At 43.8% G+C, this 13,809-nt stretch overlaps 2 protein-coding genes across 2 annotated transcripts in view; one reads left to right on the top strand and one right to left on the bottom strand.

Moving 5' to 3' along the window:
• ASCC1 (activating signal cointegrator 1 complex subunit 1) overlaps positions 1 to 10,618 on the bottom strand; it is an 885,589-nt gene extending 874,971 nt beyond the window's left edge. The window contains exon 1 of the mRNA XM_050803664.1: positions 10,609 to 10,618. The gene's annotated coding sequence lies outside the window, so the exon portion shown is untranslated. The remainder of the gene's footprint in view (positions 1 to 10,608) is intronic.
• The window catches only part of OIT3 (oncoprotein induced transcript 3), a 40,167-nt gene extending 28,534 nt beyond the window's left edge, over positions 1 to 11,633 (top strand). The window contains exons 7-9 of the mRNA XM_050803622.1: positions 2,594 to 3,009; positions 8,826 to 8,925; positions 10,961 to 11,633. Of these exons, the coding sequence (XP_050659579.1) occupies positions 2,594 to 3,009; positions 8,826 to 8,925; positions 10,961 to 11,131 (687 nt within the window). The 3' untranslated portion in view covers positions 11,132 to 11,633. The remainder of the gene's footprint in view (positions 1 to 2,593; positions 3,010 to 8,825; positions 8,926 to 10,960) is intronic.
• The last annotated feature ends 2,176 nt before the right edge of the window (positions 11,634 to 13,809 follow it).

The following is a 13,809-nucleotide window of genomic DNA, read 5'->3' as shown; positions in this document are numbered from 1 at the left end:
CACTGTGCCTGGCCATTTAAAATTCTTTGCTTTAAGAATGTTGAATATTGACCCCCAGTCTCTCCTGGCCTGTAGGGTTTCTGCTGAAGGGTCCACTGTTAGTCTGATGGGCTTCCCTTGTAGGTGACTTAGCCTTTCTCCCTGGCTGCCCTTAACATGTTTTCTTTCATTTCAACTTTGGAGAATCTGAAGATTTTGTGTCTCAGGGATGATCTTCTTGTGGAGTATCTTCCTGGGGTTCTCTGCATTTCCTGAATTTGAATGTTGGCCTGTCTAGCAAGGTTGGGGAAGCGCTCATGGATATCTTGAAATATGTTTTCCAAATTGGTTTTATTCTCCCAGCTCTTTCAGGTACTCGAATCAGTCGTATATTCAGTCTCTTTACATAATCCCATATTTCTTGGAGGTTTTGTTCATTCCTTTTTATTACTTTTTCTCTATTCTTGTCTGCCTGTCTTATTTCAGAAAGACAGTCTTCAAGCTCTGAGATTCTTTCCTCTGCTTGATCCATTCTGCTATTAATACTTGCAATTGCATTATGAAATTCTTGTGGGTTTTTTTTTTTTTTAGCTCTATCAGGTTGGTTATGCTCTTCTCTATCTTGGCTATTTTCTTTTCTTTTCTTTTCTTTCTTTTTTTTTTTTTTTGAGATGGAGTCTCACTCTGTCATCCAGGCTAGAGTGCAGTGGCATAATCTCGGCTCACTGCAAGCTCCGCCTCCCAGGTTCATGCCATTCTCCTGCCTCAGCCTCCCCAGCAGCTGGGACTATAGGCACACACCACCATGCCCAGCTAATTTTTGTATTTTTAGTAGAGATGGGGTTTCACCGTGTTAATCAGGATAGTCTCGATCTCCTGACCTTGTGATCCACCTGCCTCGGCCTCCCAAAGTGCTGGGATTACAGGCATGAGACACCACGCCTGGCCTATCTTGGCTATTTTCTTTGTTTCATCATGATTTTTAGCTTCCTTGCATTGAGTTAGAACATGCTCCTTTAGCTCAGCGAAGTTCGTTTTTATCCACATTCTGAGGTCCACTTCTATTATTTCAGCCATGTCAGCTGCAGCCCCATTCCAAACCCTTGCTGGAGTGGTGATGTGGTCATTTGGGGGAGAGAGGGCACTCTAGCTTTTTGAGTTTTCCCTGTGTTCTTGCACTGATTCTTTCTCATCTTTGAGGGCTTATCTACCTTCAGTCTTTGATGTTGCTGATCTTTGGATGAGGTTTGGGGGGTTTTGTTCTCCCACTTTTTTTTTTGAAATGGACCTTCACTCTTGTCACCCAGGCTGGAGTGCAGTGGTGCAATCTCGGCTCACTGCAACCTTTGCCTCCTGCATTCAAGCGATTCTCCTGCCTCAGCCTCTTGAGTAGCTGGAATTACAGGCCCATGCCATGACACTTGGCTAATTTTTGTGTATTTTTAGTAGAGATGGGGTTTCACCATGTTGGCTACTGGTCTTGAACTCCTGACTTCAGGTGATCCACCTGACTGGGACCCCCAAAGTGCTGGGATTACAGGAGTACTGAGTTGGCCTTTTTTCCCCCCTTTTAACAGTCTGGCCACCTTTCTGTAGGGTTGCTGTGGTTAGCTGGGCATCTGCTCCAGTCCCTAGTCACCTCAGATTTTCCAGTACCTGGAGGTATCACCAGTGAAGACTGTGAAACAGCAAAGATAGCAGCCTGCCCCTTCCTCTGGGAGCTCCATCCCTGCACAGTACAGACCTGTTGCCAGTCTTAACATACCTGTAGATGGTGGTTGGAAACCCCGGTTGGGAGGTCTCACTCAGCCAGGAAGAAAAGGATTGGGGACCTGCTTAAAGAAGCAGTCTAGCCCTGCTTTCACAGAGCAACTGAAGTGTGCTGCGGTACCATCACCCCCCAGTCAAGTTGAGCTCTCCAAAGCCTGGAGGCTGAAACAGCTAAGTTGCTGAAACAGCAAAGATGGTGGCCTGCCCCTTCCTCTGGGAGCTCCATCCCAGTGGGTACAGACCTGTTGCTTACCTGAACACACCTATAGGAGGTGACTGGATACCCCATTTGGGAGATCTCACCCAGCCAGGAGGAAAAGGATCGAGGACCCACTTAAAGAAGCCGTGTGGCCATGCTTTCCTAGAGCAGCTATGCCATCCTGGGGTACTGTGTCCACTTCTAGACAGTTTGGACTCCCTGCAGGCTAAAATGGCTGAGTTGTCCAAACAGTTGTCCAAACAGCCTACCTCTCCCCCTTGGCACTCCATCGCAGATAGAAATCAAAACTCTGTCTGCTGGAGAATATGGGCAGAGCCAGTAGGAGTCCCCAGTTGGGAGTTCCCCCCGAGAGATAAGGAGCAGATCAGGGTCCCACTTAAAGAAGCAGTCTGGCTGTGTTTTGGTAGAGCTAAGACTCTTAACAGTCAGGATGGCGTGATAAAAAGAGGAGGGCAGTGGGAAAAAACAAAACAAAACAAAACTCAGCCTTAGGCAACCAAATCTCTAATGTGTTTTGAGGTAGATAGACACTGGTAGAATGTTAAGGTGAGAGGGGAGGATAAAAAAAACTCTGTAGAAATAAACAGACAATCTCTTTCCTCTCCTCACCCTCACCTGGCTCAGGTGGTGAATGACAAGATTGTGGCCAGCAACCTCGTGACAGGTCTACCCAAGCAGACCCCAGGGAGCAGCGGGGACTTCATCATCCGAACCAGCAAGCTGCTGATCCCAGTGACCTGCGAGTTTCCATGCCTGTACACCATTTCTGAAGGATACGTTCCCAACCTTAGAAACTCCCCACTGGAAATCATGAGCCGAAATCATGGGATCTTCCCATTCACTCTGGAGATCTTCAAGGACAATGAGTTTGAGGAACCTTACCGGGAAGCTCTGCCTACCCTCAAGCTTCGTGACTCCCTCTACTTTGGCATTGAGCCCCTGGTGCACGTGAGTGGCTTGGAAAGCTTGGTGGAGAGCTGCTTCGCCACCCCCACCTCCAAGATCGACGAGGTCCTGAAATACTACCTCATCCGGGATGGGTAATGCTGCTGCGGGAATGGTCTCATCACCCCTAGTTCGCATCCAGCCTCTAAGTTCACAGCACACCCAGTTATTTACTAAAACTGCATGGCACGACTGTCAGCTCTTTATTAGTTCAGGAACCACTTACTGACATTTTGGAGGTAAAACTAGTGAAGGAGAGGAGAGTCAAAAATGGCTCCTAGGCTGGGCGCAGTGGCTCATGCCTGTAATCCCAGCACTTTGGGAGCCAAGGCGATTGGATCAGGAATTGAACACCAGCCTGCCAACATGGTGAAACCCCATCTCTACTCAAAATACAAAAATTAGCACTCAAGAGGCTGAGGCAGGAGAATCACTTGAACCCGGGAGGTGGAGGTTGCAGTGAGCCAAGATCACACCATTGCACTCCAGCCTGGGTGACAAGAACGAAACTCCTAAAATCTTAAAACAAACAAACAAACAAAAAGGCTCCAAGGGGTACCCAGGTGACTGACCAGATGCCATTAACCAAGATGAAAAGATGTATATAGAAAAGCAGATTTGAGGTAAAAATACTGAATTTGTTCATTTAAAATGATATATTGAATAATTTAATTTTTTAGATACCTGCAGGATGCCTAGGAAGACAAATTCAGTGCGTGTTCAGTGGAAATGCATGATCAGTTAGACTCAGGAACATGGTCAGGACTAGAACTGAAGGACAGGCAATCACCCAATTTAGAGATGAAACTGTAGGACTGAGTAACCTGCTCGGAGATGACAGAGCACATGTGAAGGTGGGGGCTGAGATCCCATTCATGTGGCTGAGGGTACAGCGGACAAGGAGGCAGCAAACGTAAATTCCTCTTTTAGGAAGTTTGGTAGTCAAGGACAGAGAAGAAATAGTTGGTAGATTTTAGAAGAAAGATATAGATGTAGCCGTTTGGTTTTGCGCTTGGTTTTTTCGGGGGTGGAGGGCAGTGCAGGGTCTTGCTCTGTCACCCAGGCTGGAGTGCAGTGGTACAAACACTGCAGCCTCGATCCTCAGGCTCAAGTGATCTTTCCCTCTCAGCCTCCCAAGTAGCCAGGACCACATGCACATGACCATGCCCAGCTAATTCTTTTTTTTCTGGAGACAAGGTCTCACTTTGTTGCCCAGGCTGGTCCTGAACGCCTGGGCCCAAGTGATCCTCCTCCCTTGGCCTCCCAAAGTGCTGGGATTACAGTGTGAGACACCATGCTCGGCCCCTGCACTTGTTTTATACAAGAGAGTTCCATGGTATTTCCTAAGGATCCTTGGTGGGATCTGTAGGTGTCCTGAGGTACCGATGGAGACCTAGCCCTTTTCACAGCCATTGCCTACATTCCTAGGAAAATTATACTCAAACCCAAACTCATAGCAGTATCTCATGAGCTTCTTCCTTGTTCTCCATGTCAGGTGGTACACGGTCTCAGGTGGGGTCAGGAACTGCAGCTTAACCAAAGGGAGAATGGTCCAGTATGAGCCGCTCAGTGCCCTCGGGGGCTTGCCCTCTGCTGGCTGGCCTGCAGGCTGTTGGACATTACTACGCTGCTTTTACTCCTGTTTCTCACCACAGCCAACCTTCACCAGATGCTATCAATCTCTTGCACAGTGATATTTCATCCCTTGATGCACACAGGATCAACTGAGATGCTTTTTAACAAATAACAGTGCCCCAACCCTGTCCTCTCTATTCCATTCCTATTGTCTTAATTCCCATCTTCATTATCTTTCACCTGGACAGCAAAGCAGCCTCTTAACACAGCCTCTGAAACCTCACCTTTCACATCTCAGCTCCACAGAGCCCCGGGTGATCCATTCAAACAGAAAATTTGATCTTGTCACATCCCTGCTGAAAACCTTTTAATGGTTCTTTATTAGCTTTGGTCAGTAAGTCTGCTTCTCAGAAGGTGTGCTTCCAGCCTCAGATTCTTGTAGCCTCCTTAAGCTCATTTTCATAATGTGGAAAGTCTGTCATCCTGAGCTACTCTGGATGGCCAGTAGCAGAGGGCATCTGCAGATACGTGGATTTCTTGCCATGCTAAGGTGCTTTCTAAAAAGCTTTAACCTGAAAAGAAGAAGAAACATTTTGTATTTATTTTTTCAGGGACTAGATTTACTTTCTTTGCAGTGATAGATTTTTGTTCCTTTTTACTTTTTTTAAAAAAATAACTTTAGTGGAGTACTATTCACATACAATAAATAGACATATTTAAAGCATGTAGTTTGACAAGTTCTGATGTGTATACCCATGAAGCCATCAAAATAATCAAGATAATGAACATTTTTCTCACCCTAAGTTTACTCCTGCCCCTTATATTTAGTTTTTGAAAAAATAAGAATATAATCATAACTCACTGAGAAAAACTTGTAACCTACGAACTTAGTAGAGCTTGTGAAACTTATTTATATATGTGTTATTCAGACTCTTGGTGAGGACCATTTACTTTTATTTTATTTTATTTTATTTCTTTTTTGAGACAGAGTCTCACTCTGTCGCTCAGGTTGGAGTGCAGTGGCACAATCTTGGCTCCCCTGCAACCTCCGTCTCCCAGGTTCAAGAGATTCTCATGCCTCAGCTTCCCAAGTAGCTGGGACCACAGGCATGTACTGCCACACCCACCTAATTTTTGTACTTTTAGTAGAGACGGGGTTTTGCTGTGTTGGCCAGGCTGATCTCGAACTCCTGACCTCAGTTGATCCACCTGCCTCAGCCTCCCGAAGTGCTGGGATTACAAACGTGAGCCACCACGCCCAGTCATATTTACTTTTATTTCAGACAATTCTAAGAAGCTGCACTATTTATTCTGCCAGTCCTTATCACATACATTTGCCTATGCTCTAGAAGAAGAAAAGCATAGGCAAAAATGTGAAAACCACAGCAGTGTGGTCCTATTTTGTAAGCAGGCAAATCATCCTGTCTGTGGTGCTGTACAAGAATGATGTGTGCGAGATCCTCCAGCTCTTGGCGTGGCTCATGGGCCCTTACCATCTGACCTCAGTCCCTCCAGTTTCTGCTCCTGCCAAAGGGAATTATTGACAATTCCCAAACGGTCACTCCTGAACACCCTTCTGACTTTGCACATGCTGTTTCCTCTGCCTGATGTCTTCCTCCCCACCTTTTCTTCCTGTCTGATCCTTACTGGTTCTTCAAGATTCATGGAGAGTTTACTTCCTCCATGAAGCCTTTCCTGGCACCTTTCTCCATTTGAACTAAAAATCCTTCTTCCTTTTTCTTCTTCCTTAATTCCTAGCATATAGTAAGGGTCATTAAATATTTGCCAAGTAAATAATTGAAAGAGTCTTTATAATAATCATAATTTGGGGCTAGTCCACAAACCTAAAATAAACATAACTCACTTTATTTATATTTATAAATTGTTTGATTATCATTTCTTTGATTTTTCATTGTCCTCAGCTTAAATTTAAATCAAGTTGCTTCTCCGCTGATATTGAACACATCTGATTCATCTCCCTCTAATTTTTGTTGGCGTATGCTCTGAGAATACAAAATGATTTAACACAAGCCTAAGCAAAATATAGCTAGAAAGTTAATCACCAGAAAAAGAAACATACTAAATTCCAAAATCAAGCATTGAACAAGTTTTTGATAAGGAATTAGTTTTGATTCCATTATACCATTGTTACTTTCTTTCAGTACCTGAATTTGGTGCTTGGAACTAGCATTGGCTAGTCACAGCAAACCCCAAATCAAGAGCCAACATTTGTCCTGGTTTCCATTCTGCAATGTGTTACCTTGTAATAACCCCTTCTGCTTTATTTTTTCTTTTAAAGAAAAAAGCAGTTATTTTGAGACAAAGATAAATTGAAAATGCTCAGGCACTTAGATTAAAAGTACTATTTTAATATCAAGGCTTACTATTATCTTAAGATACTGGACTATAAACTCCTTGACATCAGAGGCCATATGATTCATCTTTGCGTCCTCTGCAGCAGACAGAGGGTGTTCTGCACAGATTAGGTATGCTGTGGATATCTACTATAGAATTTCATCAGAAGAGGTATAAATGAATTTTACCTCAGGAAAATAAAAATGAATAAATAAATACAAGAAATAACAGAAACCACATTATGTTTAGGTCCTTTTCAGTTCAGTGGAATGAGGTGCTGGTAATAACACTAGTCAAGATGCCTTATTTTAAAATAATTTTGTTGGATTTTTAAGTGCACCAAAACAGCAGTTAGCAAGGAACTAGAAAGCAGTCCGGCTGAGCACGATCGTGGCTCATACCTGTAACCTCAGCACTTGGGGAGGCCGAGGTGGAAGGATTGCTTGAGTGGTCTTGAGTTCAAGACCAGCCTGGGCAACACAGTGAGATCCCATCTCTACAAAAAATGAAAAAATTAGCCGGGCATGGTGGCACACCCCTATAATCCCACTGAGGGGCTGAGGCAGGAGAATTGCTTGAGCTTGGGAGGTGGAAGCTGCAGTGAACTGTGACTGTGCCATTGCACTCCACCCTGGGCAACAGTGAGACCCTGTCTCAAAACACAACAAAAAAAAGAAGAAAACAAAAGAAAAAAAAAGTGGTCTGTGCATGTGGAGCAAGTACCCAGTTTAATCGGCTTTAATATCTGACCCCCACTTTCTTCCTGGCCCAGAAGACAGGAACTATTAGGTACCCACTAAAAGGCAACTATGTCCAGAAAAAAAAAATCCTCTAGAATCTAGAATGGGAAAAATAATATGAGGGTGATTCTTGGCCTATAAGAAGTTTCATGAATATCCAAAACTTTGGCCTCAGCTGGTGCAAACATGGTTCACTGCAGCCTGTGCCTCCAGGGTTCAAGCGATTCTCGTGCTTCAGCTTCCTGAGTAGCTGGGATTACAAGGGGGATACCACCATACTTGGCTTTTTTTTTTTTAGAGACAAGGTCTTGCTATGTTGCCTAGGCTAATCTCGAACTCCGGGGCTCAAGTGATCCTGCTACTTCAGCCTCCCAAGTAGCTGGGACTACAGACAGGCACCACAACACCTGGCTAACTTTTTGTATTATTTTAATAGAGATGGGGTTTCACCATGTTGGCCAGGCTGGTCTCGAACTCCTGAGTTCAAGCAACCCTCCTGCCTCAGCCTCCCAGAATGCTGGGCTTACAGGCGTGAGCCACCTCCCCCAGCCAGGAGTGCTTCTTTTCCCCCAGCTAACCCTGAGGTGAACCTAGGAGTTTCACTTTAAGCAGTAGACCTGAGATTAAAACCCCAATACTCTATCAAATTGCAATTTAACATTAAATTTGGGAAAAGAGAAAACAATTTGGAGGTGCATGACTTTTATCCAATAGAACCAGTTATTATCTAAGAAACTTGGATATTTATGTCACTTTGATGCATGCACTGCAGTTCCCTAACTTTTGTATCCCCTTCAGTGGTCAGTTGCTATTCGGTGTCCCATACATCGTTAATAAATTTTGTTAAAGAAAAGCCTTCTCAGATCAATACTAAGGTACATAGAGGCAGAATTCCTGCAATATATTGCAAATGGAAAGACAGCCTTACTAGCAAAAGGTATCTGAAATAAATGGTGTTGCTGTTGCCAACATTTAAACGCATTAACTTAACAGGAAGCCCTGGTGTCCAGTTTGTGAGTACAGGGAACGATAAATGGGACAGATGCTATTAGTGAAAAAAGCTAGGTCTGAAGAGGCCTTCACAGGGAAAAGTTTAATTTTTCTTTCATTCCCAAAAAGCTTGAGTACAGTCCAGCCTCCTCCACCCCTTTGGCTCTCCTTGGGCCAAAATGTTGGGCTAGATTGTTTTTCCACCTCTGTTGAAGCAATCAAGTCTTATGTGCTATCTGCCCTACTTTCAGCTGCGTTTCAGATGACTCGGTAAAGCAGTACACATCCCGGGATCACCTAGCAAAGCACTTCCAGGTCCCTGTCTTCAAGTTTGTGGGCAAAGACCACAAGGTGAGTTGAACATCTTTAATTTATAACCCCTGAACCTGAGCCTTTTTTTTTTTTTTTTTTTTTTTTGGTGTCCCAATATATTGACATTCCAAGAGCCCACTGTGAGGATCTGCATGGGCTCAAGAAAAAATACAGAGAAACTGGCCATTGAGAAGCTTAACCCTTTCATGCGTGTCACACCCCACTGCCTGCCAAAATCACTGTGCTGTTCAAAGAAAATACTATAGGATCATAATTTAATTTAAAATCTTTGCGGGCGGTTATGGTTGAAAAGTCGGTGTGGTGATTGGTCAAATGGCAAGGGATATGGACAGGAAATTCACAGAAAAGACAAATAGTGAAATGTTCACTGAAAATAGTACTTAAGTGCTGATGAAAACAATATGTATAACACCATTTTATACATATTAAATTTATGAAAATTATAAAATACAACACTTACAAGGTTACAGGGAGAAGTATACAGCGACAGTATAAATTGGTACATTTTCTGGAACATTGTCTGATAATATGTAATAATAATCATAAAATCATCATATTCTTTTATCTAAAAATTCCAATTCTGACAGTTTCTTAAAAACAAAACAAGAGGCAAGTGGATTGCTTGAGGCCGGGAGTTTGAGACCAGCTTGGGCAACATAGCAAGACCTCTTCTCTACAAAAAATTTTAAAATTAGTTGGGCATAGTGGCACACACCTGTAGTCCTAGCTTACTCAGGCGGCTGAGGCAGGTCACTTGAGCCCAGGAGTTCAAGGTTACAGTGAGCTATGATCAGGCCATTGCACTCCAGCCTGGGTGAGAGAATGAGACCCTGTCCCTAAAAACAAAAAAAAAAATTTTTTTTTTTTTTTTGAGACGGAGTCTTGCTCTGTCACCCAGTCTGGAGTACAGTAGCGTGACCTTGGCTCACTGCAAACTCTGCCTCCCGGGTTCACGCCATTCTCCTGCCTCAGCCTCCCGAGTAGCTGGGACTTCAGGCAGTCTCCACCACACCCGGCTTGTTTTTTGTATTTTTAGTGGAGACAGGATTTCACCATGTTAGCCAGGATAGTCTTGATCTCCTGACCTCGTGATCCGCCCGCCTCGGCCTCCCGAAGTGCTGGGATTACAGGCGTGAGCCAATGTGCCCAGCCCCAAAAGCCAAAACCGACAAGGTGTGTTGGAAGTGTCTGTAGAGCATTGTTATAAGGGGGTAGAAGAAAAAGCCCCAAACAAACAGGGCTAAGGGCCACAGTATATCAATTTAATGCAATATTAAGAATTATTAAAATGATAAATATGGGAAAAGCAGTCATAAAAACTGTTGTCATAGCAATTTACAGGCATATTAAATATATTACATTAAAAAAACATGTATACTCATGGATAGAGGTTATAAAGGGCTATATAGAAAAGGTTGTAGTGAGATAAGCTGAAAGTTTTTTTTATCGTTGTTGTTAGAGTGTAGTTGTCGAAACATTTAAACAAAAGGAAGTTGAAGAGGCCGACATTCTTTTCCACACTGCTTGTAAGTATATGCGGGTCCATTGCAGCTATACCATGGTTACAGACCAACTGCTGACAATGATGGCTGATCCCGATCGCCCTCAATCAGGCAGGCAGCCCAGGCAGTTACCTACAGAAAGGCGCTTGCAGAGAACACTGGTTATTTGACAGCACAAGTGCATGGGAGCCAATGCTATCCCCAGACCTTGGTGTGAAGAAGGAAGATGTTCTAGTAGATGTTGCTTCACAAAGGCCTCTTCTGTTCCAGCTCCATGCAGGAGTTATGAATATGGGTTTTTTAATCACCCACGTGACTTAAATGCAACCTTTGCCACATTTTTTACTAAATGTGTACATTTTGGCAAGTTCCTTAACCTCTCTATTTCCTTATCTGTAAAACAGGGATGATAACCTCTGCTTGTGGGTGTCCTTGTTAAGATTACACGAGTTAATGCTTGGGAACATTGAGTATTGTGTCTGGCTCCTTGAGGGTGCCCCCCAAGTGGCAGCAGTTATTGTTTTTATTAACAATCGTGACCATCTCTTCAGGAAGTGTTTCTGCACTGCCGGGTTCTTGTCTGTGGAGTGTTGGACGAGCGTTCCCGCTGTGCCCAGGGTTGCCACCGGCGAATGCGTCGCGGGGCAGGAGGAGAGGACTCAGCCGGTCTAAAGAGCCAGACGCTAACAGGCGGCCCCATCCGTATTGACTGGGAGGACTAGTTCGCAGCCACACCTCGAGTCCCTGTATTGGGCGGCTCTGCTCTTTGGAGCTTCTCCCCCCGTCCCCCTAAGAACATCTGCCAACACCTAGGCTCAGACTTCACACTGTGAGTTCAGACTCCCAGCACCAACTCACTCTGATTTGGTCCATTCGGTCGGCACAGGCCACAGCACTGCTGAACAACGTGGCCTGGGTGGGGTTTCATCTTTCTAGGGCTGAAAACTAAACTGTCCACCCAGAAAGACACTCACCCCATTTCTCTCATTTCCTTCCTACACTTAAATACCTCGTGTACGATGCAATCAGATCACAAAATCAGAAGCCGGGTATAATATTTCAAGTTATAAACCCTAGAAAAATTAAACAGTTACTGAAATTGTGACTTAAATACCCAGTGACTCCTTAAATATGTAAATAATAGTTATACCTTGTAATTTCAATTCAAATGCAGACTAATGATAGGGGAGTTGGAAGTTTATCAATAAAACAGTATATAATTTTAAAAGTAGTATTTGGTTTTTCTGTCTCATACTATTTTCTTTTTCTTTCTTTTTCTCTCTTCTTTTTGTTTTTTGAGATAGAGTCTTGCTCTGTCACCCAGGCTGAAGTGCAGTGGTGCAATCTCAGCTCACTGCAACGTTTGCCTCCCGGGTTCAAGCAATTCTCCCACCTCAGTCTTTTGAGTAGCTGGGACTACAGGCGTGCACCACCATACCCAGCTAAATTTTGTGTTTTTAATAGAGATGGGGTTTTTCCAGGTTGACCAGGCTGGCTCGAACTCTTGGTCTCAGGTGATCCACCCGCTTCAGCCTCCCAAAGTGCTGGGATTACAGGCGTGAGCCACCGTGCCCAGCCATCTTTTGATACTTCTAATATATTGCCTTAAGTGAAATATTTTTACCTAATAAATATTAATAAATTCATCAACATATATTTAAGTGCTTCAATGAGATGTAACAGAATTAAAGTTTGGTACCATATTCCCTGTTATTTGGTATTCTGTACCCTCAGGTCGATAAGATAATAGAAAAAAGTATACAATTCTGCCATACTCTGTTTTGTAGGTACTTAATAAGTTTTATTGAAATAAACTTATAAACCACAAAAAATAAAAATATAAACCACAAAGATAAATTTTATCTGCAGTTAACTCCAATTTCTTTATATGCCAATTAATTTTATGGCCTTTACATAAGATCAGAAAAGTTTTTCTGCTTTTAGTTTTTAAAAGTTGCTACAGTCTGGGCTCAGTGGCTCATGCCTGGAATCCCAGCACTTCAGAGGCCAACGTGGGAGATTTCCTTGAGCCCAGGAGCTCAAGACTAGCCTAGGCAACATAGTGAGACCTCGTCTCTACAAAAAAATTGTTTTAAATTCGCCTGGCATGGTGGTGTGCCACTGTGGTTCCAGCTACTTGGGGAGCTGAGGTAGGAGGATTGCTTGAGCTCAGGAGGTTGAGGCTGCAGTGAGCCATGGTAGTGCTCCAGCCTGGGTGACAGAGTGAGACCTTGTTTCCAAAAAAACCCAAATCCCAATAAACAAACAAACAAACAAACAAAATGCTACATTTAATAGTTCTTAGTAGAAAAGTAAAATTAACAAAAGTAAGGGCAAGGAGAAAAGGATTTAGATAGAAGTCAGCAACTTTTTTTGTAAAAAGCCAACCGGTAAATGTATTAGGTTTTCTGAGCCCTGCAGTCTTTGTCACAGCTACTCAACTTTGCTGTTGTAGTGCAAGGACAGCCACAGAGAATACGTAAACAAATATGAGCATGGTTATTGCAAAAAAGGATTCAAAACCAGGCTTTGAGCCAGGTGTGGTGGCTCACGCCTGTAAACCCAGCAATTTGGGAGGCCAAGGCAGTCGGATTATTTGAGGTCAGGAGTTCGAGACCAGCCTGGCCAACATGGTGAAACCCCCGTCTCTACTAAAAATACAAAAATTAGCCAGGCCTGGTGGCAGGCACCTGTAATCCCAGCTATTCAGGAGGCTGAGACAAGAGAATCGCTTGAACCCAGGAGGCAGAGGTTGCAGTGAGCCAAGATCTAGCCACTGCACTCCAGCCTGGATGACAGAGTGAGACTCCCTCTCAAACAAATAAACAAACAAACAACAACAACAACAACAACAAAAACAGGCTTTGGGCTAGGCTTGGTCCACAGGACTTAGTGGGCCAATTTCTGCTGTAGATTAGTGGCCCCCAGCCCTTCTGTGCAGCAGAATCACCTGGAAAACATTTATAAAATACCAGTGTGTATTCTTTATTGGTTTGTTTTAAAGGATTCTCAGGTGATTCTAATCCATGGTTAGGGTTGTGACCCGCAAGTTGGGGAATGGCCACTTGTCTCTCACTCCCGACAGGCTGCAGGGACTTTTCCTAGCCAGCTCCGTTAGTAACTCTTACCAAGTACCTCTCAGATCTCAGCATGACTCTAACGTCATTTAGTAACTGGGAACACCAGCAGGGTCAGGTCACCGAAGGGAAAAGTGAATCCTCAGAGACCTAATTCCATCTGACCTTCCCCTCCATTGGCCTTAATCAGGTAAGCCTCTGAACCTGCCCACCTGTTTTCTCTTTTTAGCATCAGTGGGAATAACTGTGGTCATCGGTGGAAATTACCAGGTTGGGTTTTGGTCTCTTCTAAGTGAAATGGAAGCATATTGGTGATAATGGAA

This window comes from Macaca thibetana, chromosome 9 (assembly GCF_024542745.1).
Source record: "Macaca thibetana thibetana isolate TM-01 chromosome 9, ASM2454274v1, whole genome shotgun sequence".
In the NCBI taxonomy this organism is placed as follows: domain Eukaryota; kingdom Metazoa; phylum Chordata; class Mammalia; order Primates; family Cercopithecidae; genus Macaca; species Macaca thibetana.
Note: the sequence above shows the minus strand (reverse complement) of the source record. Positions and strands in the feature narration are given on the sequence as shown.